Source organism: Trachurus japonicus, chromosome 7 (assembly GCF_045865225.1).
Source record: "Trachurus japonicus isolate A0001 chromosome 7, Traja_1.0".
NCBI lineage: Eukaryota > Metazoa > Chordata > Actinopteri > Carangiformes > Carangidae > Trachurus > Trachurus japonicus.
The window spans coordinates 16,812,460-16,839,867 of NC_140913.1; the positions used below are offsets into that span (position 1 = coordinate 16,812,460).

Consider the following 27,408-nt stretch of genomic DNA (forward strand, 5'->3'; position numbering starts at 1 on the left):
AGCACATTTAAAATAAGTTGCAAAAGTGCTGTACAGGAAGAAAAGATAAAGTAACATAGAATGCAATACATCACAATTGTACATACATAGCTACACATGCATACATACACATGGGACATAACATAAAGCAAAAAAGGATTCTACCTCAACCTGAAGGCCATAGCAAATAAATTAGTCTTCAAAGAGGACTTAAACCCCTCTAGGGTCTGGGCATTCCAGAGCCTAGGGGCGGCCACACTAAAGGCTCGGTCACCTTTAGTCCTCAGCCTGGTTTGAGGGGTTTTTGTGGGAACCGTAAAAGTGCAAGAGGTCAGATAAATACTGGGGCGCCAGCCCATGTAAGGCTTTAAAAACTGAACAAAAATCAATTCCAAAATGCACCGGGAGCCAGTGGAGTGAGGCCTAGATTGGAGAGATGTGGTCGTGTTTACGTGTACCAGTGAGGAGATGGGCAGCTGAATTTTGTACAAGCTGTAGGTGATGGAGCAGTGACTGGTTGATACCAACATACAAAGAGTTACAGTAATCCAGCTGTGATGTGATAAAGCATGGATTACTTGTTCAAAGTCTGGGGGAGATAGATAGCCTTTTACCTTTGCCAGAAGCCTTAGTTGGAAAACTGGTTTGTATGTACCGGACACATGACTGTGCGCAGTCATGCTCCTGCTTTCTTGTGCTTTTGCCAAATTTGCTCAACTTGTATTTTGTACTTAAGTTTATGTTGTGTGTTTCATATCATGCCTCAAGTACAGATACTGACATTTGTCAGTTTCCTTTTTTCTTTTTGCACTATCGACTTTTCTGCTACATTTTACCTTATGTGGGTTTATGTAGGCTATTTGTATCTGTTGAGCTGTGTGTTACTGCTACTTCACTTGTATTATTCTGTCTCCATTGTGTTGTTGATAATCGTGCTCCCTGTTGGAACCACAGTTCCCATAATGCTTTGGGAGTATAAACAGGAAATGTAATATGGCTTCATCAGCTGTGCATTTAAAGTCTATATTTACTTACATTTCAGCAAATTAAGACCATTAACAGTATACCGAATCAACTAATACAGGTTCCTGCATGCAATGTGTCCATGCAAATACAGAAAATTATCACTGGATAAGTGCGATAGCAAGGAAACTTTAAAAATGCGACGATTCTCAGGCAAGTTTGGGGCTTCCAAAAAGCTTGTTTCTCCTGAGGAGATTTATTGGCCGTCATACGCGATGAATATTTGAGATAATGACATCATCGTAGTGTACTCCCACAGAATCTGAAACTCGATTATTATGCCTGTTCAGCTTTGCGATGAGATGAGATCTGCACAGTCTCCTCGATTTAGGCACAGCGAAGGGAAGAGAACAACACAAGTGGGTCACTGATTTCGCTCCATTGTCACAACGATGTGTTTCCCTCTAGTGGACCGGGTTGTCCTTGAATGACACTGCTCAACTAGTAGTAGCCACCCAAACACGCATTGTTTGTTACATTAACGCCCCCCCACCTTAGAAGAAAATGAATCAAAACAAAAGAGAAAACAGAGAATATTATGGTGCCTTTAGGTTTGTGATGTCCTTGTTTCATTTCCTGCCGCTTCAGCATGGAGACAGACAGCAGCACTGTCGGTATCCGCCAAACCTCCTCGCACCGTCTGGTCTGAACCGGTTCGGAGAGTGCGCGGTCTCGTGCACACTGCAGACTCCACGCACTGGTTCGTTCGCACAGCCCTCCGCGCGCCCTCCCCCAGACCCCGCCCTCTTTTCCCGCTAGAACCTTCTTGATTGGTTACCATGGGAGCGACTCGCCCACACCTTCGGCGTGCTGTATGGGCAGTAGGAAACTTTACGTGCTGCGATTGGCCCGTGCCCCTCCAAACATCTTATTTTGGGGCAGGACCAGCCTGTGCACGTCGGGCACGCGTAGAAGTGGAGTTGTAAACGAAGCGTGTGCACTTTTCAGCACCAATACCTCGTGGATAGCAGCCAAACCGTGCTGGGAGGGTTAGTTGTTGTGGGTTAGCTTAGTTTGCTCTATTAAATCGACGACTTTGCGGTTTGCAGCGCCGTGCGATCACGGGAAAACTTAATTGGTAGTTTTGGGTCGACAAGAGGCGGATAAAAAGCAGTACCGCTAGAGCTTTGTCTGCTCCGGCGGACAGATTGCGCCTAGAGCCGTAACTCTGTTGACAGAGGCAAGTTTCTGCGGGTAGAAATACATTTATTTTCGGCTAGTCTGTGTCGACTTTGCGCGGTTTGGGCTCGTCTAGCAGCGCCCCGGGAGGACTAAATGGATGCAAATGAAGACAAACAAAGGTGATAAAGAAGATTATTCGTCATCCTAGCCGGTTCGGCCCAAACAGCGGTTGTGTCGTGGTCCTGTTTTTAAAGCCACATCACAGCCTGCTCATACAGCTCAGCTTAGCCGCCGAGGTCTCCATTGTGTGAGCATCTCTGTGCTATTCCGCTGCCGCCTGGCCCGACCCCCGGATCCCGCGCTACCACCACCACCACCGCACACCTGCCGCCTCCCACAGCCACAACTGTGCGTTTTCTGCCGGATTTTTTTTTGTTGCAACTTTTTCCTCTTGAATCCACGCATCCAAAAACAAAATGTGCTCTCGGGTTTGGTTCGTGACCGACCGGCGTATCAGCCAGGAGTATCCACAAGTTCAGATCCTCCGGGCACTGAAGGAGCGCTGCGCCGACGAGGATGTTGAATTCCGCTCGCTTCTCATGGATCAAATCGTGCTCACGATCTCCGAGGGACAACTAGGCAAGTATCACTGACCGGCTAATAAAAGCAGTCGATGAGTGGTCGTAAACCGTGTGTGAGTGAATGATGTAACGTAGCGTGGGGTTTTATTTGAGATCAACAGTGCTCTAAAGCCGCTCCACACAGTCCATGGCACACGGTTATTGTTTGGGGACCACACTGCCGTGAAGCGAAGGGAGGGCTAGCCCAGTCTGCCTGCTAGCAAGGAAGCCAAGTATAAGCACCGCCGTGACCGCCTAACCCACTTTCCAGCCAGAGTGCCTGTAGACTGGAGGGAGCGATGGTGCTTGATTTAATTTCGCTGAATGCGTTGCACTCCTAACAACGGATGATAAGATTAACTCGAAGCAACAGGGAAATAGTTTTAATATAACAGAAGCCCCGGTAATCAGATCATATGCATTTACTAGCTAAATGAAATTGAGCTGTTGTAATTCTGCTGCACTTTACGTCGCTGTGAGGGTTAAAGCTGTAGGTTGTTCTGTTGTTGTTGTTTTTTATGATAGTATTCTCTCAAATGTTGATATGGGGATTTCACGTGGAGATCTGGCAACCAGGCAAATTCCCTCTCAAAAAATAGCACAGGGAGGAAAACACACGTGTAAACTTGTGTCTCAGACAAAGAGGGTGGCAAATGTGTGAAACACAAATTAAATGTGTTATGTAGAAATGAACTGAGATTTGATGCACAACATATTTCAGCAGCAGCATCAAAATGTATTGAGTTTAAAACAGTGGCCCTGTTTATTGGCATTACTTTCTAAAATGGCACATTAATGACCAATGGTGGTATTTACTGTAGTCAACCACGTATAAACAACCTAATAACCTGCTGTGTCAGGGGGTGTTGCTTATATGTTATCTCATCTATGCTACATACTTGAAGTTGTATTGACACATCTTGGGTCAGTGTTTTGTGTTCTTTTAGTCATAGCATGACAGCATTTCACAGTATTGACTGCTGGGCCCTTGATAAAGTGATGGTAGCAGTAGGGACACTGAACAAACAGACACATATGGAATTTGTCAAGGTGGCGTGAATTGGGGCTGTGTCACCAGATGAGAGGTGTGCAAGTCTCAATTAACACATAAAGGGTGTAGGCTGGCACTGGCAAGAGGCTGGATAGATGGGAGAACATGTGCAGTGTGTTTAGGTGAGACAGGGCACCATGTCCTTACAGACTTCATACTGATACCACACACTGTCACATAGTGGCTACTGTACAGCTCAGTCCTGGCAAAACCTCACACTCAACAGAGACTTCCAAATGCCAACAGTGAAGTGTTTTAACAGAGGGCAAGGCATTAAATGTTACATATATTTCACATGATGATGGAGCCAGATTCATATCCGCAAACATAATAAAAATCCTCTATTTGTAGCATTTATACAGGATACCTGCCACAGGAGTAATTACAAGAAACTTTTTGCTACCACTGCTAGATAATATGACCTAAAAACAGGTTAATCTGTGGATAACATAACATGCTGAACACATCAAGGCGACAGCTTGGAAAGGTGAGTATATTAGCCAGCACGAATAGGTAGGTAGACTGCTGTCTAGACTTGTAGCTTAGGAAGGACACACACATCTAGAGCAAGGCAGTTATCATGACCTGTAATCCATGCTGGCCCAAATTGTGCATACGGTAAATGTCTTCCGAGTATTGGCTTGACCCCACAGATTAACAGTCAGTGGACAGGCTTGCCACACAGTAGGCTCAATACATCGAGTACATGCTCTGTGGCTGGGATCTCGAAGTGAGTAGTTGTCCTGCAAACCTAGCATTTATCTAGATATGAATTAACCACGCTAAATTTACACGTAGAGTACAGAAACTCCAGAGTTAGGTGGCACTTTCCACTCCAGTCCCTATATGAATCGGCAGATCGACCACATCATCCTTAATAAATCAAATTAAAGTTGCTAATGTCTTCTGCATGACCTTTCAGGCTCTTCATTATCTATCTTCCTGAGCATAGGAATTAAGTACTGAGGCAATAAACAAGTTAAGACTGTCGCAGAAATGATGTATACAATTCTTCTTAAATTCATGCACACATAAGAAGTGTAGGTCAGGGTGCAGTCATAGTCCTAAAACTGATAACAATTTTACAGCTTGTTTCTTCTCATTCCTTTAGGCTTACTTGTGTGCTCTCAAGACAGGTTGAGGTCCAAACTTCACACTGAAGTTATTAGGTTCAGTCTGTTCTGTGAGGAGGGATGAACACACATTTCACGCGCACACACTGTTATGTTTTAATGACCAATGATGGCCCCTCACATAAAACAGCCAAACCCAGCATCCAGCTAGCTGGAGGCATTTCACATCCCATGACTTGCGTTGCAAGATGTTTAAACAGAGACCGGATCTGAATTAATGTCACAATCCTTTGTGATTCTGGTGCATGCCAGTGGGCATGCTTTTACCTCAAAGATGATAAATGCAACGCTCTTGTGTCAGTGCATGGGAAGATGGCTAAGTATCTTAATTTAACACTGGACATGTGAGTGTGTATGAGCAATTGAGCATAACGTACTTGCTTTTGAAATACTCAGGCTTCAGTACTAAACCTTGTCTGGGACTGAGAACTAGGTTCCTTGGCAAAAACTAATATTTTAATAATACAAATATTAAGTACTAATGTGAGTGGACAGTCACAGGAGCTTTGACTTGATTTAACAAGTCAGCACTTCTAGGAATGCTTGTCTGCCACTTAGCCAGCAGTGTCTTGTTCGCAGGTTGTCACATGTCGCCTGTAATATGACTATTTGCATGTTATCAGCTTTGCCAAAGAGGCTCACACTACTTGTTTTTTCCTCTTGATAGCAAACACACAAGCACAGAAAACATCAGAATCAGAATACTTTATTGATCCCCCAAAACATAGCCTATATATATCTCCACATGACAACAGCATTTTATATGCTAATTTAACCAAGAACTAAGTTAAAAGTGTACATATTGTCTCCAGTGAACCCATTGACACAAGGGAACACACATTAATAATGCTTGGGGAAATTATCACCACTCCCTTACAGGCAGCGTTGCTTATATTTCAAATGCCAACCATAATTACTTAGACACCTTGAAACATTGTTAGTCACTTTTATTTTTGATCAGAGGTAACAACACTATTCTCTCAGTAGCACATCCTTATTAATATGTGGGTGGCTGACATATCTTTCCAAACCTAATGTAACTATCTGTGTTGGATGTCCAGCCTTTCCTTTTATACACTGTCACACCGCAAAATAAGCACTTGTGTTTGTAATTTGCATAGTTGCTGTAGCTATAGAGAACATTTGGTATGTAATTACTGGACTCTTACCTTATAACTTCATACTTCCTGATGCTGAATGATGTTGTGTCACCGTACAACCTGTGGTGAGAATACTGTAGGTTACAGGTGACCACAAACTATTGTGAGAAAAATGTTTGCGAGAGAATGAAGCTGCAGTGCCGTCATCCACTTTGGTTTTCTTGTTATGTCAAATGAGTGGCACACTCCACGAGAGACACAGCACGCTCTCAGGCTTAGTATAAAAGTGTAGACACACTGTGCCACCCCACCCAAGTACTTCCCAACCACATAAGAATAAATATTACTGAGAAGTATTGATCTGAATGTATTTTTTATTGTACCCATTCATCAATATATTACCACCTTGGAATAATTTTGAGCTCTTAGATTATTAATGCATCACTACTGCGTCGTACCATGCCAAATGACATCAGGGTAAATAAAACAAACTGATCCCTTAAAAATTACATAACATAACTTCACACTTTTCAGAGGTCATCATATGACAATGCAGAATCTCATTTGAAATATAGTGCATACAGTTAAGCTAAAAGTCCTCCCCAGCCCTGAAGCAGACAAATAAAAAGTGACAATAATTACACTTAATAAATTACACTTTGATCTAGCCTTTAATCTGACATTTTTTATGTGGCGGTTTTCAAGCTGTGTTTTTGTGCCAGTTGGATTTTGTCCTTGCCAAATACTTTTGCATCGTAAGTCTCATTTGCCTCAGTTAATTCAATTGCTGTCAGTGCCAAAGTAGCTGGTGGCTACACAGTGCTAACGCTAAGTCACAGGGGACATGGAGGTTTGCATGGCCTCTGTGCACGATGAACAAAAGATTTTCTGGCTGGCCTCACAGTAGGCCTACAGTATATGTTTTTGTCTCATGTGCGTATTGATGACAGATATGCAAATACATCATGAAAATACACCGTTGGGCCGAACCTAACCAAGGAAAAACACGGAGGAACCTGCTGCCCCCATTAGGCTAATTCAGAGAGGATGTCCAGACCCAGAGGGAGACGGCATTCAGGGCTGGCAGAACCCACCAGCCAAACATTGGCACCGCATTTGTCGGCATCGCCTGCTTTGTGACGTTGCAGCGGTATGCATAGAATGCTTGTTATGCTTGTTAGCTTTGTCAGGCAGATTGAAAATGGGACACACATATACAGTTCATTGAGGCACGAAAACATGACTGCCCTTGAGGTAAAGGGAAATCCAGTTTTACCAGAGACGGGTCGCACCCACGCTAATTTTGGAAATTGTCCCTCAAAATCCTATGTTGCCTTTGTCATACACCAAAATGGTCAGGAGGGTTTCCGAGTGTTTTAGCGGCGGTCACATGACAGACAGCGCAGTGCACACTAACACTTGCACAGATGAATAGGACTGATTCATCTGGTTGCCTCATTGGTCTCTGGTTCCCCTGGAGATGCGATGAGCACCGTGAACAGTGAATACTGTCTGTCAAAAACCATGAGACCACATCCCCCGACACTTCCCACTGTAACGCCACTCACTGTGTTCTCAGTGGCTGCACAATCAGAGCAGTGTGAGAGTGTTGAATAGGAGCTAGAGAGACAGCAAATCCTCCTGCCTCTGTACTGAGATTGTGAGGAGAGAAAAAAAAAAAGGAGTGGTTGGTTTTTCATGGCATCATATGCTTCTGTTTTCCCCTCCCACCCCAGGGCCAGAAGACATCCCTGACCTTTTCTGAATGCTGCCTTTCTGGTTGTCTCCCTCATTTTACCTGTCCATGCGCATAACGACTGGAAAAACAGGCGCTGGTCAAAAACCAAAGAATGTAAAAAAATCCACTTCAGGCTTATGGCACAGTGCATCTGCCGGCCAGCAATAGCCGGCTGTCTATTGTTGTTATTATGCATGCAGCAGCCATCAAGCTCCTTGTGACCTCTGCTGATCTCAGCCAGTGGCGCTGTCACTATTGTGAACCTGCAGATTGTAAGATGGCTGAAATTCAGGCTACGGCAGAGGTGAAGTCCTGTACCCCTGACCAACGTCTCCCTTCCTCTTTGTCTCGCGCATACACATATATGTGCATAAGCACACGTTCACGCAGCCTTTGTTGTCGCCCAGCATGTTCATCCTGATGAGCCGTTGGGTCACGTCAACTGCTCAAAAATCTCACACTTTGTCTCTCATCCAGAGTGACGAAGTAGCACCCGTTACCAGTGAAATGCTGCCAAATCTTTGGCTGTGGCTAGTGAATATGCCATCTGTGTTGTAAATATCAAGCCAATATTCAGTTTCTTCAAAAGCCTGCTCTGTTCTGTAGATCCAGATTGTTGTTTGTAGAGAGACCGGAGATAGCTTGTGAATAATCTGTCAAGATTTTCAGCCTTGTAGAAAAGTTGGTGTATTGCATGTTATAAACCAGACTGATCGTGAGCATTGTACTGTACCACCCCCTCTTTGTCCATTCTCCCCTGTTGTCCTTGGCTTCCACATGCTGTGCTGTATTGAAATGGCTGATTAGTAACCTCTGCAGATGTGTTCGGACAGCCTTTTGTTTTTAATTAGCTCACATTAGCATGATAAAGGTGATGTCAGCCTGAGATGAGACTACTGATACAATTTGACTCCAATAAAACAAAACAGTGAGTTTTAGATAACAGCCTCTATATAACTTTATTGTGACAGGACTATGAGCATTATATAAATACTGGGAGAGGATATTTCTGACCACAGAAATTTCTTATAACCCAAGAGATAGCAAAACAAATATTTCATTGCAGACATTGCAATAGTTTTTTTTTCTAACAATGTTTTTCTTCCTGGTGTGTGCTCATGTGTGCTTTAATTGAAGTTATTCACCCTTAAGGTTCTCAGACTTCTCGCCCTACCCCACTGCCCTACATTGAGACAAAGCAGTCTGCCAGTGTACCAGCAAAGATATCTCTGTCTCTGTCTCAGTCTTTTTTTATTTTTATTTCGTATGAATGACAGACAGACATACATACAGTCAGCGGCGGAAGACAGTTTTGGCCATGGAGTTGGCATCACTGCAGGAGAGCACTGTATACGGATATGGGCAGCATGTAAATAATCGTATCAGCAGGCAGGACGCTTTCCAAATTCATGGCTCAACGCCATTGGCGGCCTGTCTGGAGCTGTAACCTGGCCAACTCTTAGTCAGAGCTGTGTGGTGACAACTGGAGAAATGGTCACAGTCTCAACAGGAGCAGTAAACTTTTCCACCAGCAGATGATGGGTTCACAAAACTCACCAGTTTCACAATGTTTCCATCTTCTGTAAACGTGACTTTTTAGGGTGTGATGCAAAATATTCTATCTTAAAGCTCTTGAGTGGCCGGGAGAAGTAGCTGCACACATGACCAGGTCCAACCAGGTTTTTAGGGCTGTACTGGAGTACTCGCTCGGCTTGGGTGGCATCCGAGTGCCATTTCACTACTCTACTACTACTACTACCCTAATATACCCACAGGCTGACAAATTATTATGCGCCTAATTGTGTTTATCTCTTCTCCCCTTCCTATCCTCCAGGTTTGCGAGTGGAGCAGGAATTGGTGACGTCTTACCCTCAGGTGGTTGTGGTGCGGGTGCCCACACCCTGGGTTCAGTCGGATAGTGACATCACTGTGCTGCGTCATCTGGAGAAGATGGGCTGTCGGCTGATCAACAGGCCACAGGCCATACTCAACTGTGTCAACAAATTCTGGACCTTTCAGGAGCTGGCCGGCCACGGGGTGCCTCTTCCCGACACCTTCTCCTACGGTAATCTAGGACTTGATGTTTATATTTCTCACAGTGTTGATTTATTGTGGTAGCGCAGTGTCGTTGGGACTGTGTTCCTCCATGACTATAATCAGCAAGGCAACAGATGAAATGTGTCAAAAAAAAAGAAAAAAGAAATGGATAGATTTATACTTTATCTATTCATTTATTCAGGGGATATTCACTCGTCCAGCAGCTGATTGGTAATTGTAATGTAGCTGACTTAACTAGTAAATCTACTTTCCAGCGTGTGAACAGCAAGTGACTCATGTGTACTGCATTCATCAAATTTGTCACACCTCATTCTCTTGGTGCCTAAAAAGTGTTTCACTCAACTGTACAAACAAATCAACACAGATCCCCTAGCTCCAGTAGGGGTGTCTGATGTAAAGACCCACAAGCCCAGTCCATTGTCTGTATCATGTGCAGTGTTAACGACAGCTTGTACCGCTCAGGTCACTGACATAGATACACAAAATATAGATTCTGTGAAGGAAAATCAATATAAATATTGTCTGTAAGTATGTACCGTATCTACAAACCATAAGAGAGAATATATCTGCATCAACTTTTGTCCAGCGAACATTTGCATGCAACACCAGCGCTGCTGTGTAAAGCACGTTGACGTTTCAATCACATTAGTTGCATCACAGGCTTTAGTCGTCATGTGGCTGTATAACACAGATTAATAAGCCATTAGCCAGACAACCACTACTCCATTGCAATTACTCAAATAGCAGAGATAAAACCCATTTACATACCTGGTCAAATCCCCCACCAAACCACTTATGACTTTTTTTTACAATTTCTCCCACATGGCTGGTTTTTATGTATTGTTGAATAAGACAGGATGTTTGGGGAGCATAAAATAAACCAGACTACTGTTTATTTGTTGATATTTTTTAAAGCCAGACAAAGATAATGGGGTCATAAGACATCTTTCCCTCTGTCCTGCAAAAAAAAAACCCACAGCGCTCTGGTGTTTGCAAGAGCAGAAAGAGAAGGATACAGACAGGGAGAAAGAAAGAAAGAAAGAAAGAAAGAAAGAGGAGGGGGATGTTTGGCCTACATTCCATTGGTCTCTCTGCACAGTAGGCCGGGCGATGCATGCAGAGCGGCTGGAAAGCTTATGTAACACCCCCCACACGCCCCCACAACGCCCCACCCCATGCCCCTTCATGATTTTTCAAAATAGAGGGAAAAAATGCCATCGCCTCCCTCCTGTTCACCACCTCAGCAGCTTATGACGTGGTTGGACCTACATTTGGTCTCCCCCCGCTCGCTCGCTCGCTCAGTTGTTTCCCCCCTCCCACTGAAAACAAGTGTGAATTAGTGCATCTGGAAAAAGCCATGTGACACAGGGTAGTTCACATCTGTTCTCTTGACTGAACGCCACAGAAGAGCAGACAGTTAAACAGATCCAGAGGGAAGGAAGTGGAGATAAAGAGAGTAAGGGGGGGAAATAAGTTAATGCCTCCATTTTTCAAATTTTTCATTTTTTTTTTTTACACATTTTTCAACTGCTTGTCAAGGCGAGGTAGAAAAAGCTTAAGCACATCTGCTGCTACATGCTGCTGTTGTGAATCAGTGTCAGATATGGTCAGCTGCTTCGTATTAATGCATTCTTCACTGACTGCACACTTCCAATGTCATGAATAAAGCAGCAAAATAAGTATAATCTCAGGAAAACACTCGGGTAGCTTTGCTGTTTTGAGTCTCTTCTGTTGCCATAGTGACCCCCCCCCACCCCCACCCCACCCCAACCAACAAGCCCCGCTTGATCGGCTGTTATGTGTGAACAATGCTGCCAAAATATGGACAAGTTATTTATGTATTTCACACCTCTACGTCTGTGTGTGTGTGTGTGTGTGTCTGCTTTGTGTTTGTGTGCATGGGCGTTTTCCAGGAGGCCACGACAACTTCCGTAAGATGATCGATGAGGCAGAGCCACTGGGCTACCCGGTGGTGGTGAAGAACGCACGTGGCCACAGAGGTAAGATTATCAGTCTGTTTTCATCCTCTCGCCAGGCAGCTACACAACTACACCACAGCTCAACAACAATCAGTAGTACACAACAGGCCCCTAATGATCGCAGTTCAGTGATTAGTACAGAGGTGCAGCCAGCAACAAACACAAAACAGGGTTGTAACGCTTGCAGGATAACTGCAAAGGTGAACATTTTTGTTTCCAGTTTACAAATTGAGCTCAGATTTCACATTTCAGCTAAATTCACAGGCGCATGTGTGGGAAGTTTCAGCCTTGCCACTGATGTTGTGCTTCCTAGAGATCAGACCCAGTGTCTGCTGAGTGCTGACCCATTAGCCCTTTCCTTTTCATAGTTATCGACACTCAACTGGCTCTGCCATTGTGTGAGGGAATAACAATGGACCTTGGCTAGCACAGGCTGCCATCACAGTGCATTGTTAGGGAAAGCAGCCGTTGGTCAGCCACTAACTTGACCCTTTTTATGGAGTTTGGCGTCTCAAGGATTGCTTTATTTCCCTCTGTGGCTGACCGTTGACACTGGCTGAAGTCCAGCTTGCCTTCCCTCTCATGAGGAAATATTAAGGCTTTTGAGCAAATATGAATGACTGTTTCAAACGCTTAAGAATCATCGGCTTTAACAGGTCTTTGTTATTGTTTTTTTTTTTCATTTAATTTAATTTCATGTGTTCTCCCTGCCCAGTTGTTGGAAGGTGAAATGTTCTCTCACAGGTGCATTACTTCTTGCTTGCCTTGCTTCAGATTTGTTAAGTGTTGCGTTATGCCCCCACCTCCCCCACCCCCTCTCCCAACCGCCGCCCATCTTCACATCTTCATGATATGGCCAAGGGATTGCCTTGTCATCTCATTTTGATTGTTACGTGCACGTACACACACTCACACAGCCACCACATGATTTTCCTCTGTGCTGGAACAGGGGTCAGAGGGCTTGACAGCCGAGAGACAGAGCCAAGCGGTGCTAATTAAAACAAGCGTCTTCTATCCTCTGTGAGAAGCACTTCTGTGACTAAGAGTTGTGTCCTGTCCATTTCATGAGAAATAGGGACTGACGTGAGACTTAGTCAGCAAAGGCAGCTACTTGTCAGGAAAGAAGTGTGAGGTAATTCCAGTAATAAAACTAAGCTAATATCATGCAAAGGTCAGACATTGGAAAACGTAAACTTAAAGTTCACCTAAGTGCATCTTTCATTTTGTTCTCTTTATCTCACATCTCCTTCCCTCCCTTAGGCAAGGCTGTGTTCCTGGCACGGGACAAACACCACCTGACAGACCTGTGCCACTTGATCCGCCACGATACCCCCTACCTGTTTCAGGAGTACGTCAAGGAATCGCATGGCCGTGACGTGCGGGTGGTCCTGGTGGGCGGCCGTGTCATCGGCTCCATGCTACGCTGCTCCACTGATGGTCGCATGCAAAGCAACTGCTCCCTGGGTAGGCAGACGCTCCAGACTCAGTAAAGACATGGATAGTGAATTACCTACTATTGAGAGCTATCACACAACGTATTACATGATGGAATTTGCTCTTTAAGTCTACCTTTGATGATGCAGTCATTTGGATCATGTGAGATCGGAGCAAAATGGCACCGTTGTTTTTGGGAAACTGATTAGGTCTGGTTATTCCTCTAATCATAAAAGTTATAGATGTGCACGGGGTTCAAAATTAGCGGTCGCCAGTCGCCAGTGGCGACTAACTTTGATGCTTTGGCGAGTAAAGGAAGCCGGCTGACTGGCCACTCTGGCGAGTGAAAAAAAAAAAACTACTTCGTTGTTGTTACTGTTCCTCCCGACCCGGCTGCGACGCTTGGGTTGTGAGCCGGTGTCCTGCAGATCTTAAAGCTCACAACATGACAACATGCCGTATAGCAATGATTTGTGACCGATTACAACGCTCGCGGCAAAAAAAAAAACATCGCTCCAATTTTTTTTTTTTTGCCGTTAAATAAACATGTGCGCTGCGATATCTGATCAATGCCACATCCATTGTGCTCTGTCTCAGCTGATCGCGCTCATATGGAACTTTTCTTATTGAAAGTGCAGCCAAACACCAGACTGAAGAGAGAGGAGCAGCAGCTCCTCTGACAGCTCCTCTGTGGAGCTGCAGGAGAGCTGCCACGTCTTTTTTTTTTTTTATTTTTTTTTTTATTGCAGCGCCGTTATTACAGGTGATGCACATTATGTCCATGTAGGCTACATTTATTGTCTGATCTTCCTTCATGGTGCACAGTGTCAGTCCTCCTGTGAAACTTTTAGCTGCTAAATAATATGACTGAAGGCAGTGGAAGTCTGCACATGTCGACACGCCCCCATGAGTTGACGACATAAGGAGCTAATAAATAAATGTATACAGTATAAATAACTGATAGTATTATTCGGTCAAGTTCTTGTTATAGGTTAATGGCTAAAATAATGCATCCCTAAAATAAACCTTTTAGGGAAAAAAGGCAAACTTGACTCCTTTATTCCACACAGAAATATGCTAATAGCTATGATATGTGTTAAAAATGCTTATGAGTGTATTATAACAGTTCAACACAATGAAAAATATACAAAACAGCTATACATAATTTTTGGCCAGTAAAAAATCTTTCTGGCCAGTAGATAAAGCTCACTAGCCAGTTGGCCAGTGAGCAAAAAAGTTAAGTTTGAACCCTGGATGTGCATTAATTTCACCTTTAGTGTCACTGCACCTTTTTTGTTTAGTTTAGTGCGGGTATAACGCACCGTCTGCTCCACATACCAGTTTTGGGGGAGCAGTTCCACGTCAACAAGCTTGTCCTGAATCTACCCTGGAGACATGAAATGACACAGCATTCCAGCTGATGAGTCTGATTTTCAATGTCAGGGCCCGAGCAGTTTTGGTTTAGTTGAGGCTGTAATGCAAGGTGACATATTTAGGACATCAGTCGCCAGCTTATTCTGCGTTTATGTAAGAGATCATGTTGACACTTTCACCACGTTTGACCGCTGATGTGGTTTATCATTTTAGGATGTTAAAGCTTTAACACATTTATTGTATTTTTATTTCATTGATTCATAAAAAAAAGACTTTTTATCGACTAACTGTTGTCGGCATGAAGTGAATGAACCATATTTGGCCGTGGGTGTTAACCAGGCTCTCTCTTGGTTGTCAGGTGGTGTAGGAATGATGTGCCCACTGAGCGAGCAGGGCAAGCAGCTGGCCATCGAGGTGTCTAACATCCTTGGCATGGACGTGTGCGGCATCGACCTCCTGCAGCTCAACGACGGCTCGTTCGTGGTCTGCGAGGCCAACGCCAACGTGGGCTTCATCGCCTTCGACCAGGCTTGCGGCATGGACGTGGCGGGCATCGTCGCGGACTACGCCCTGTCGCTGCTCCCCAGCCGCCTCACCCGCAAGATGTCCTTGCTGTCCGTCGTGTCGAGCACCAGCGAGACCAGCAGCGAGCCCGAGGTGTGCCCCGTGCCCTCCGGCGGCGGCGGCTCGCTGCCCGAGGCCGTCTGCAACATGAGCGTGGGTTCGACTTCCAGCGAGAGTGACCCAGAGCTAGCCGAGCCCTCCCAGTCCTCGCCCCGCCAGTCCACAGCCCCCACCCTGCCCGATCTCCCAGACCTCCCCGATCCAGCCTACAACTTCAACGCCCTCCTCGCCAATGAGATCAAGTTATTGACTGAGTGAGATTCAAGCAGCTTCCTGCACACACACACACAAAACACCACAAACACACATGAAAACACTCATTCAAGCATACACACACACACACACACCTGTTCACACTGCAACAGACATTCCTTTTAAATACACATATCAGTCAAACAGAAAAAAAAAGATAAAAATCTATGATGTTACTGAGCAGAGAAAAACAACAACAACAACAACAACAACAACAACGCACGCTGGCACAACCACAGAAATACAAACACCAAGACATGAGCTCCGTTAAAATGCTCACACACACACACGCATACACACACACACACACACACAAGAAAAAACAAAGATCTGAGGCTGCTCCCCTGACACTCCTCTTTGCACCTCCACCCCCAACCTACAACGCTATGATTCAAACTGAGCTTACACTGCAGCATGGTGGCGAGAGTGGAATATAGTACACAAGATTACTGCCAAATGCCTCTTCTAATTTCTGTTTTCTGCAAAATAGTAAGGCTGAAGGTTTTTGGGTGGGTGTGGGATTCCCTTAAAGGCATACTCCTGCCACGTTTTTATCCTCACAATACAGTAACAATATTTCAAGGAGAATCTACGTTGACATAAAAAAAAAGAAGGGTTTCGTGCTGAGACTGTAGTCAGGTTTGGTGGATTGGAGGGGAAATGAAGTGTTTCTTTCTTTTCTTTTTTTTTTTTTAAGTTGTTAGCTCCTTGGGAGAGAAATACATCCTCATGCTAGGCACATTATACTGTCAGTTCCAATGTAGCAATGTTGTGCTCCTGTCAAGGACGCAGAACAGGATGGGGACCATCCTGCAGCAACTGGAGATGGAGGAAATTCATGAAATTCACATGAATTTTAATGCTATTCATAATTCATAATAACTAAAATAAGAAGTGAATTCTCTCTTCACCACGTGTCACATCTCATGTGTTGTAAATCCAACTAAAATAGAATGTATACACATTATTATTATTTTATTTTTTTTTACCAGGTTAACACGAACAACTCTATAATTCAAAATCCATAGCATACACTTTAGCTTGAGATGCTACATTGACAGTGAACAGTGAACAAGAGGCTGATGTGGTACTGTCATAATAATTGAGCTTTCATAATAAATAAAGAATAGTACTCGCCCTGATCATATACACATCGCACCAGAAAATGATCCTGGTGTATATAAATTAATTCTCTGTTCACTGTGAATGAAGCAGACTAATGTAAAGGTAAACAAAGCTGCCCTAACCTGTGCATGGTACTAGAGAACACGTAGCAGTTCTGTTGGGAGAGTTACAACCTGGAATATAAAAATGAATCGAGTGACATTACTCGATTTTTAATTTTACATTCCTAGATAGCTTGTTTGATTAGCCTTACCAGCAGCAGCAGTCTGCTGCTTTTTAAAATTCATTCAATGCCTAGCACTTTATATGACACAGTATGACATGATAAACAGATGCAGTTTTTTGCTCTCGCTCAGATGACATATTTAGGAAACATGAGACAGAGTGTGAAACCTGTGTCTACACGTGCAAGCAAAATATACCTCAAAACCCTCTCACTGCCATAGAGAGACAGAGATATTCCAACATACAATACATATCAGCCAGGATCCTCGTGGCCCCTGATTTACCAGCTGTTTCCTCTCTTTATGTCTAGGAACTGATAAGATAGTTGTGTATTATTTTTTTATTTCTTCTCTAACTTTTTGTAAATATTTAGGTAGCGGATTAGCTTCAGTTCTTAATAGTATTCAGCTGATGGAAACTGGAGCAAATGAAATAACTGCCAACATTGAAATTTTCATAAGCTATTGTGGACAAACTTGTTTGTAGAGACCTGGAATATCAAAAGGTTGGAACTGAAATTTGGTGCTAACATTTCTGGATTTGGTTACAGTAGATGTGATTTCTCAGTCATGATTTTTGTAGATTTACTTTTATCGTTTTCACCTCGTTTTTTGTTTTGTTTATTTTAATTTTAATTTTTTTTAAATAAAAATGAAGTATCCTAACCCAAAAAACGTGTTGGCATGATGTACAAATAAAAAAAAAGGAAATTATATTTTTGCAGTCTCTTAAAAATAGAATTTCTTTCCTTAGGAAAAACAGGGATTTCAGCAACCAAGAGCTTACTGCCTATGGTTTTCTGTTCCTCTTGATTTACCTCCTGCATGCCCTCTGAAATAACTAATAAAGCATTGAGCGTACTTTGGGGTAACTGACATTCATTAAGAATAATTTATAGATCTGACCAAAAGCACAGCATAGCAACGTCCATGTTTTTAGGCTTGTAACCCCTTCTGTTGAACACAACTCAGGGAAGCAGCCTGGATCTCACCCCTGACCCCAAAGGCACAACATATCCATCCATGCATACTTTTGAAAACATAACACATACCCACAGGCAGACAAAAAGACACACAAACAAGAATGAAAAAAAGGTTGTAAACTACAGTATAAGACAATGTGGTGTAGCTATACCATGGTTAACATGCACTTTTTTTCCTTGCTTGTTTTATATTGTTCCTTGTTTTCTTCCTAATTTATGGTATTTTTAAAAGAAAAAAAGTGGTTTGTGTGCACTAATATTGTCTCAATAAAGTGAAACCGCTGTGAAGCTTGATTTTATTTTCCTTTTTTGTGGGCCAATTTACTAACTGTCTGGAATCTAAAAGGGGCCTGATAGAGGGTGCCAAATCTGAACCCACCAGACAACGGGATAGGCAGCTTTTTTTTTTTAAAGTCTGCTGTCAAGTGATCACAGTGGCTCCACTGAGAGAATACCATCATTTTACACTACTGTGATGTTGTCCGGTATCTATATAATCCAAGTATCTGACAAACAAAACTGTGAAACCCGCTCATGCTCACTCTCCTGACATGCAAGGGCTGGTGAGCTTGATCATTAAGTCACATCCCAACATAAAAAGCGTATATGGGTGAACTATCTCCAGTTGTTGTTGTCCCCCATTTTTTGAAGTCTTTGTCTTTGTATTAAAACCTCATTCCACACTGTGTACATAAGTGTAAATCAAAGATCTCATATCCTTTCAAGGCATTGAAAAGCCAGCCATACGAATAAGTGAAATGTTCATTGCTCTCTTGCAGCCCCTGTTATTCAAAGCTGTAGTTTATACATCATCCATATGTAGACAGAACACTTCAAAGCCATTGATGGTCCATTTAACTGTGCCCTACCAACTTTCAAAATGCCTTTTAACTGTCTGGTTTCCTTTGGGACCATTGACTCGAGGACCATAACTGAGTCACGGTCCCAATTCGGACAGGTTTCTTTCTTTCTGCTGGGTCTTTATAGATCAAAGGCCACGATAAAGTGGATACAAGGCATGGAAGCTGCTGGAAGAAACAGGGGTACTGCATGTCAGTGACACAAGGAAACAAATAAATGTATGTAAATCAGAAACTTACTGAAAGTGTATTGGCCTGTGTGGTGCTCAGCCAGCCTGGAATAAACACGTAAGGGCCTATGGATTAGTCACTGTGTACAACAACACAGAGCACAAGGTTGCTATTTAATTCCACATTGCTGCTAATGTATATTTGGCTCAAAAATGAAAAAGGGAATATGAGGAAATCAAAGTGTTTCCACGTTTTGCTGCCTCTCAACACATGAAAATGAATCTGAATGCCAAAAATAAGCATTTGTTGTATAATTTAGTACTAATAACACTAGTAGTGAGATGATTTTAAAAGTGATTCTTTGTTTTGATATAAAGAATAAATGTTCCTGAATTGTATATAATATGTAGGATTTCACAGCGATCATCGGGTACATTTTATGTCAATGCGTTTTAAAAAAAACCTGAGGATTGCTTCAAGGTTTACAATATACTTTGATTTGCAGGAAACCCAATGTTGATGCTTCAGTGAAACAATGCAGCTCTCTGTTGACATAGAGACATTAGAAATCTTTATCTTTAATTATATCTGCATATGGTGAATTGATGAAGAGGTTCTGAACTGCTAGGTACAAGATAAACAACACTGCATAAAAAGAGTCTCAGCAAATGCCCTTCTGTATCATTCTGACAGTGTTACAACATGGATCCCAAAATCATGTCATTCACAAATGTGCAAAATGATGTAAATATATATCCCTCTTTTTTTAGAGTAAAATAAAGATGAGTCATTCAAAACCAATGAAAATGTGTGCACTTTTCCTTTTACAATTTTTTTTAATCAAGAATTTCGATATCAAATCATTTTTATTTCCTTAGAGACAGGTCAGCGACTACTGTTTATGCACCTACACGAGTGAATGCGGGGAGCTAACCAGATGTCCTGATGCCCCTCCCTTTAAAAGCGGAGGGAGGAAAGGTACGGTGACTAGTCAGGACCAGGATTCGCGTCTGTCTCCGGACTCTGCACCAGCTGCAGCAGGCCCTGGATGGGCTCCGTCAGGCCATGGTTTGGTATCAGCTGGCTGGCCTGCAGGGCTGTGCTGCCAAATCCCAGTGCCTAGCACAGAAACACAAACGGAAACAAACACAGCAGCTGCAGCTGTTAGACTGCAGGGAGAGTAAAGCTGACTTATATAATAATATCATTGAAAACTGGACTGATTCAGTTACCCTCTTTACCCTTCTGACAAGCTGATCTGTCAGGCTGTTACACTGTCCGTTATAGTTTCAAACAGAAAATGAGGACATAAGAGCTTTTGCTTGATACTGTTGGGAAAACCATGCATGCTTCGAAGAAAACGTGCCAAACTAATTGTGTAATTGATTGAGGTTTTTAGTGGCATCTGTGGAATTCTAGCAGTTTCTTAAGATTTGTGAACAGCTGGGAATATGCACTGTGTGTGTATGTGTGTTACATGAGTGTGTGCTTAGTGTTATGTCTACCCCCACACTTATCTCAGTGGTGAATACAAGTCTGATTCACTAAACCACAGACTCTCCTTTCTAATGTTTCTTCCATTCTTTCAAAAGCACCCTGAGTCACAAGTACAAACAAATTCAACACGAATGATAACAACTGATTATAAGCAATAAGAGTTTACATTTTAAAACTTTGAAAATTCCTACCAAACCAACAGTACATGCTACAGTTTTGAAACTTTCACCAAAATGTAGCCCCAATGCTGCTGACACTTTTATCCACTTATGAAATCCATCACTCTGTTTTTTTTTTGAAAACTGTAAAACTTATTAAACCTATCTCTCCCACATTTGTCTCTCAATTGACACCAAACTTGCAACTTGAGAGCATCTTCAGACTGTCCTACACAAACGATCCACACAGATTTTTGATTTATCGAAAATTCAGCCCACAGTGCATGAAAACGTTTGACTGTAAACAGTACTGTAAACATATACCATCCAATTCTTGCTGAATACTACATTTTTAATCTTCCTAAAAAAAATGACAATATTTTGGAGTCATGATTGACGAAGTTTGGCAAATATCAGAATTTTATCTCAAAAAAACACTTAACCTTAAAAACAAATAACGACCATTTCCATGCTGTCAAGATGCAATTTATGTATTATCAGATTTTTGTGTAGATAACAATTTTTGAAATCTGCCTTGACAACTGCTGCCTGGCTGGTGACCACCTGAGTCTATTTGAGAAGTCACACACCAGGCTCAATGAGTTGGGCGCTAGGTCTTGGTATCAGAGGTTGTGAGTTCAAGCCCCAGCAAAGGTGATGATGATGACACATCATAATGCTACATGTCCTCGCCAATATTCCTCATGGTGGTGTTACAACACGCCCCTAAATTTCATAACTTTGAAAATTCATAACAAATCAACTGTATGTGCTACAGCTTTGGAACTTTCACTTTCAAATTGCCTAAAATTGCCCGGCCCCGACCACTGCTGCACAGCAGCTATAATTTTTTCTTAAGCTTTATATTGTAGTTCAATAAACATGAAGAACAAGAGACAGTTAGATTGACCAGAACACCTGGGGCTGGGTAGAACAGCTTATCATGTACCTAATCTTAACCCATCCCTTAGTCCTATAGCTGCTGGATAGGTCACGTGACTATCAATTTCAACCTTAGAGATAAGGCACCATTTTATTATAAAAATATAAAATTAAATAAAAAAGAAAAACTTGACTATGTTCATCTGTTTCTCTGTGTTTTTGGACCTTTGGTGTAGGTGAAGTGAAAAAACAGAAATTCAAACTGTTTTTCACCCAGCCCTTCCAACAACCCACAAAACCACCACATAAAAAGGTCTGTCAAACAATTAAACACATCAACTGTGCCGTGTTTGTGTTACTGTCTGGTGTTGTGTCTATTTACATGTTTACTGTTTGCAGGAGTGAGGCAGCTTGAGCTTAGACATAAGATCTCATTAACCCCTCTTCCAACATGGTTTTATGTGGTGGCTACCTCTGTGGTGCAGAACTTCCTGTTCCTGTCTTGGTGACGCCATACCTGCCTCAGTCTTTTACCTAACACGACACACTAGATTTTGTCCCTCATTTCATGTTGGAAGAGGTGCAGCACAACCAAAGCCTCTAGTGACATTACAGAGACACCGGATACCACCAGGCTGGAAGTCAGAGTGTCGAGACGGTCACATCAACTCCCACTAAATCCCATCTCATCTTTGCGGCTTGACCAATTAGGGATAATCCCATCTGGAGTTGGCACTCTTAAGGAGGTGCATTTACTGTAGGGGAAATGAGGAACTGTGTCACTGTGTCAAATGGAACATTTAATGCCTGTTGACCTCGCCAGGTGTCTCACCTTTAAGGAGTCTCCTCCAAGAAACCACAGCATGGCCAGGCAGTGGGCCACCAGTGCAGTCTGAGCAGGATCCTTCCTGGATTTACCCTGTTCAAACTCCAACACCGTTCTTAACAGTTTGTCCACTTCAACTTGCCGGGTTTCGTCTGATTAAAAGTCATATAAACAAAGAGAAAATGTTCTTATATTACTATGGACTTAAATACACTATATACTTAACCATTTTTAAAAATATATTTATTATTTTCATTCACACTGTTTTCAGTGGATTGGATGAGTGAGGATTGTAGAGGTGACGACGAGTCAATTAACTTTGGATTTGTCTGTCTTATATATATTTAATGTAAGCATACTATGTCTCCTGTCCTTATTTTTCCACCGGAAAACATCCCAGAAATCCTGGGAAATTGCAGTGCAGCTAACAGGCTTAGCATCATATGTAGGGCAGCAGCTGCCATAGAGTAGCGGTGCGGATGCCGCACAGCCAGAGATGTGTCAGCAGTGGTCTCTAGTCAGCCCTAAGCATGCTAGTGTAAATCTGAGGTTTAGCTTTCGGATTGCACAGCAAGACAGCTCAGCTAAATATAGCAGTGTTGACCTTATTTTTTCAATGATGCGCCAATGGCGTATCCCTGCTGTTTAGTGGGTGGAGCAAATGATGGATTGGTGATGTAATTTTCTGATTCTGCACTACGTTTGAATGGTATGATAGAATTGGAGCGATTGAGAAAACTTGAATGTGTGGTTTTGTATGGTGCCATACATAGATTTACATCTGACCTTAACCCTAAATGTGGCGTGACAAAACATACCGTAAGAGGGCTCCGACAAGAAGTCAGGATTTTGGATGTGGGTCTTGAGGAGTTCGGTCAGGTGGCAGTGCCATGTATGTGCCACCTACAATATAAGAAAAATAAGCTAAACCGTCAGATAAAACATGAAACATTGCAATGCAAAAATATTTTGATCACACGAGCAATTAAAACTGCTTTTACCTCAGAGTACAAAGAATTAACAATTGACATCTTCCCCTGTTTGGCAAACACGTTAGCCATGAGAAAGTAGCCACCACAGGTGACTGTGCTATGCAGGCCATACTCCTGACTGGCAAAGTATATCTGAAAACATATAATAATTTAAATTTTATTTAAAAAATAAAAATAAAAAATTTGACAAAAATTAGCTATATCTATCTATCTATCTATCTATCTATCTATCTATCTATCTATCTATCTATCTATCTATCTATGTATGTATGTATGTATGTATGTATGTATGTATGTATGTATGTATGTATCTATCTATCTATCTATCTATCTATCTATCTATCTATCTATCTATCTATCTATCTATCTATCTATCTATCTATCTATCTATCTATCTACTTATCTTTATCTTAGATAATCTCTTTATCATAATATACTCAGACTCTTATCTGTTAAGTGTACTAATGATGACACAGACATCATTCGCAAAGTTAAGCAGTGCTGCTTCCAGGTTTCCAGTCAATATGTGGAGGCGGCCAAAGCTCCTGTGCAGCTGATGTCGGACTATGTGACCACATTCTGGGTTCTTCAAGACCGCCCACTCAGCCTGAGACAGGAGTTCCATCACCAGGACTAGATTACCCAATCCTGGAAAGATAAATACACACACAAATATACATATACAGCATGTACACAGACATCCTCAGTTACACATTCTGCATCATACAGGAATCCAGTTGAGCTGCTCACCCATGTTGGCCTCTGCCAGTAGCAGGTATGCAGGAACCAGTTCGATAGCTCCAGGACCATGGACATCTATGGAACAGCGCAAACAGAACTGGGCAGCAGGCAGAGCTTCCTGATGTTTCCCCTCAGACAGCTTGCTCCGAGCCACCGACCTGCAAATCTCAATCAGCGCTGCCTAAGCAAGGAAGTGAATCCAAGGTACACATTTAGTTACTTTTACCCCACCTTACGTAATTCATCAGACCTCCTGCTGTTACATTCAATGACTAAAGATGGAACGTACCATACTGACAACCAAAATTCACAGCGTCCACCATTGTGACATGATTCCTGGGGGGAACCTTGATTCAAGCCTCAACAGATAATTTTTGTTTTCTACTTTTATCTCCTTAGAAGAAAACTTCCTCTGCTGTTTCCCCTCCATGGGATTTGTACATTGAAAAACAAAAGCGTATCTTTTTTGCAGATTCCTGTATTTATGTCAGTCACAGTACATTTATTTTATTTTTTATTTAACCTTTATTTAACCAGGCAGAATCATTAAAAACGAGTTCTTATTTACAATGATGGCCTGACAAGAGGCACAAGCTTCTTGGGAGAGGGGGGGGCGGCTGTGAAAAAAAAAAGATTGGTTAAAGGACGGTAGCACAAAGCACAACTATACAGACATGTAGCAGGACATCAACAGAGACAGAACAGAGGCAAGGCTATGCGGACAAATAGCAAGAGAGTGAACAAGGACAGAAAGGGTTAACAAACAGCTATTCAGTCACACAGGCAAAGCAGCAAGACAGGCGGTGGAAGGCAAGGCAGAGAAATGTAACAACACACCAGTACTGCAAAGGGTCCTTAGGGAGACTAAATTGAGAGAACATAAAAACAAAGTTAATAGCGAGGATTATTTACAACATCACAACATAAAGACAGAGTTAATAACAGGGTTATTTGCAACATCATATCACAAAAAAAGGCCAACGGCAGCAGGTATGGGCGCTCAACACAGAGTACAGGCAGACTGAGGGAAAGGTTAGACGGTAGGAAAGCAGTTGCAAACTCCTTTTCAAATAAAAGGTGAGAAAGACTCAGAGGCTTGAACCAAGAAAATAAAAATGCAGAGAAATCTCCTCTTTCTTTTGCCTCTTCATCCAATAACACCAGCCAAAAAACATAAAAGTGGATAATACTTTGTAACTAAACACAACACACTTGAAAACAAACAAAGAAGAAAAGATTATTCACAGACAGATAGGGGACTTACTGTAATAGAAAATAACCTGGGTATATAGGCCTAGTTTTCATGTTTTTCTTTACAGTTTCTTTAAAAAATGAATGCACATACGTTCTCACCTTTTTACGCCGTATTTCATTTTGGCCAGCTAGCTGAAGACTATCGGTTGTTATGATGCGAATGGGAATAAGCAATGGACAGATTTTCTCATGGATGCCCACCCAGTCGGCGCGGTGATGCTCTGCATTACTGTGGATTTTTTTAAAAAAGTATAACAAAGAAAAAGAAAGAAGGAAAAAATTAAGATCGTAACTCAAATAACACTTTGTCTTGACACCTTACAGTCATCATAGCTCTTTCATGCAAAGTGAAATCTTGCTTCTGGGTCAAAATTTAACGGAGATGTTTCAGGAGACAAATTCATCAAAAACCAGTTTTTCTTGCGAGGATCTGAACTTTATTAGGCCCTATATGCAAATGACACAATAGGTACAGAGCAGCGACCTTTAACGTAATTTGAAGTGTGGATCAGACTGACTTCAAAGAGGTGACAGACAGATATTCTAATGTCAAGAATTTCTATACAGTACTTATTGTTTGGTGTGAGCTCTGCTAACATTTACAAAGCTGAGTTTGTATCCCATTCAGGAAATATCATCTGAGTGCACGGAGGGCATACCAAATTGTATGCCATTACATAACTGGTCTGTAATTTTGTGCATCTGTCTCCCCCTGTTCTGCACACTTTGGTGGAAACTGTCTTGGTTTTCCTTGTGCTTTTTTTCTTCTTCTTCTGTGGAGCATGTGAGCACACTCCAGTACATTTGGGTTTTTGGACCCAAGACAAAAGCAGCAAGCAGACTACGATCTGGCCACGTCATATCAAGAGCAGCTCTGACACATAGCTTGTGTGCATGTATGTGTGTGTGTGTGTGTAGACAGTAGTACACACACAGACAGACACAAATGAAGGGGTCTCCTCAGGATACAGCACCATTGCACTTTCTTGACTCTGCTGAGCTATACATAAAACTCATACACAAAACACTTGGATAGTCAGCCAGCAGCCTGACAATGCCTCTTTGGGCTTTGAATGAACCATTTTACCTTTTGCAATGTGAATGTTTTCTGGTTCCAAAAACCACAGAGTGAATTGTTTTGACAAAGAATAATAGCCAACTCAGCTGTTAACTGTAAGTTTAACCTCTTCTATTAGTAGCAATTAAAACTTAACTTATAAATATTACCGTTTCATGTCCTCTTGTTTTTAAGGTATCATTAAAACATGCTTAAATGATTTCATCTCATTCAGAAAATGTGGTTATCTAGCATATTTTGCTGTAAAGTCTCGAGGAAAGCAGGCACAATAAAGTGGATGTGAGCTCCCTTTAAGAGACTGGGTGTAGTGGCTCATCACTATAAATCCCCACAGGGCGGGATGTCACCACATGCTCCTCTCCACTCCCCAGTCTGTGCCAATAAGGATACCACGAAGCACCATCTTATGATCTGTAATTGAGTCTGCAAAGAGGGGAACCAACGCCAAAGGTAATGTAGCCTTACATAAAAAAATAAAAAGGCGATGTCGACCAACTCGGAATATCCGAAAAGACGCAGGCAAAACTCCCTCACAGTCACAAGAAGGAGGGAGAGAGAAACTGTCTGTGGTAATTTCATTTCCAGCTGTTCCTCTCCCTCCTGACAACACAGTCACATGAACGCCCTTCGTGCCGACATGTGCTGTGAAAAAAATATGGCTAACACCGACACCTAGCGTCCAAACAATAGACATGGTTTGACCAACTTCACACAGAATAAACACGACTGTCCGGTGAAGTAGGAGATACAGCTTTCACAATAACGTTACATTTATATTATTTTGTCACAAGCAGCGTAACGTTTCAGGATAAAAAAAAAAGGCTAACTAGCTAGGATAGCCGAACTTACCAATAAAAGGTGACACGACAGTTGTCGCACTGCATGTGCGCTTCCCTTTGACAAAGTTCACACAACTTTTCCTCCTCTTTGGGTAAAGCCAGATGATTTAGCTTTGACGTTGGCCCAGCAACTTTAGGTCCAGCTTCCATTGTTACAAGAAAGACCAGTTAAAATAGATACACACACTTAGTAGGTTTCCCAACAGTGCCGATGAAGCTGAGTTTAGTTGTTAAGCAACCGAGTTTACGATTGCTATGGCAACAACAGCCCAGTATGTTAGCATCATAGAC

At 42.4% G+C, this 27,408-nt stretch overlaps 2 protein-coding genes across 2 annotated transcripts; one reads left to right on the plus strand and one right to left on the minus strand.

Moving 5' to 3' along the window:
* Positions 1-1,421: 1,421 nt before the first annotated feature.
* Positions 1,422-18,221, plus strand: rimkla (ribosomal modification protein rimK like family member A). The gene is made up of 5 exons (XM_085781599.1): positions 1,422-2,763; positions 9,601-9,831; positions 11,738-11,824; positions 13,064-13,267; positions 14,970-18,221. The coding sequence occupies exons 1-5, from the start codon at positions 2,601-2,603 to the stop codon at positions 15,491-15,493; spliced, it is 1,209 nt and encodes a 402-aa protein (XP_085637725.1). The 5' UTR covers positions 1,422-2,600; the 3' UTR covers positions 15,494-18,221.
* A 1,476-nt stretch (positions 18,222-19,697) lies between these two features.
* zmynd12 (zinc finger, MYND-type containing 12) lies at positions 19,698-27,330 on the minus strand. The gene is made up of 8 exons (XM_085781600.1): positions 27,128-27,330; positions 25,300-25,429; positions 23,956-24,127; positions 23,684-23,853; positions 23,215-23,337; positions 23,032-23,116; positions 22,220-22,365; positions 19,698-19,969 (listed from the first exon to the last, which is right to left on the minus strand). Exons 1-8 carry the CDS (start codon positions 27,265-27,267, stop codon positions 19,838-19,840), a joined length of 1,098 nt encoding a protein of 365 aa, XP_085637726.1. The 5' UTR covers positions 27,268-27,330; the 3' UTR covers positions 19,698-19,837.
* Positions 27,331-27,408: the final 78 nt, after the last annotated feature.

Coding starts and splice junctions, on each gene's coding strand:
- rimkla (XM_085781599.1), top strand. CDS start 2,601: ATGTGCTCTCGGGTTTGGTTCGTGACCGACCGGCGTATCAGCCAGGAG. Junction 11,825..13,063: donor GAACGCACGTGGCCACAGAG/GTAAGATTATCA, acceptor TCCCTCCCTTAG/GCAAGGCTGTGTTCCTGGCA. Junction 13,268..14,969: donor GCAAAGCAACTGCTCCCTGG/GTAGGCAGACGC, acceptor CTTGGTTGTCAG/GTGGTGTAGGAATGATGTGC.
- zmynd12 (XM_085781600.1), bottom strand. CDS start 27,267: ATGGAAGCTGGACCTAAAGTTGCTGGGCCAACGTCAAAGCTAAATCAT. Junction 23,854..23,955: donor ACTGGCAGAGGCCAACATGG/GTGAGCAGCTCA, acceptor TTATCTTTCCAG/GATTGGGTAATCTAGTCCTG. Junction 19,970..22,219: donor TTGGAGGAGACTCCTTAAAG/GTGAGACACCTG, acceptor TTTCTGTGCTAG/GCACTGGGATTTGGCAGCAC.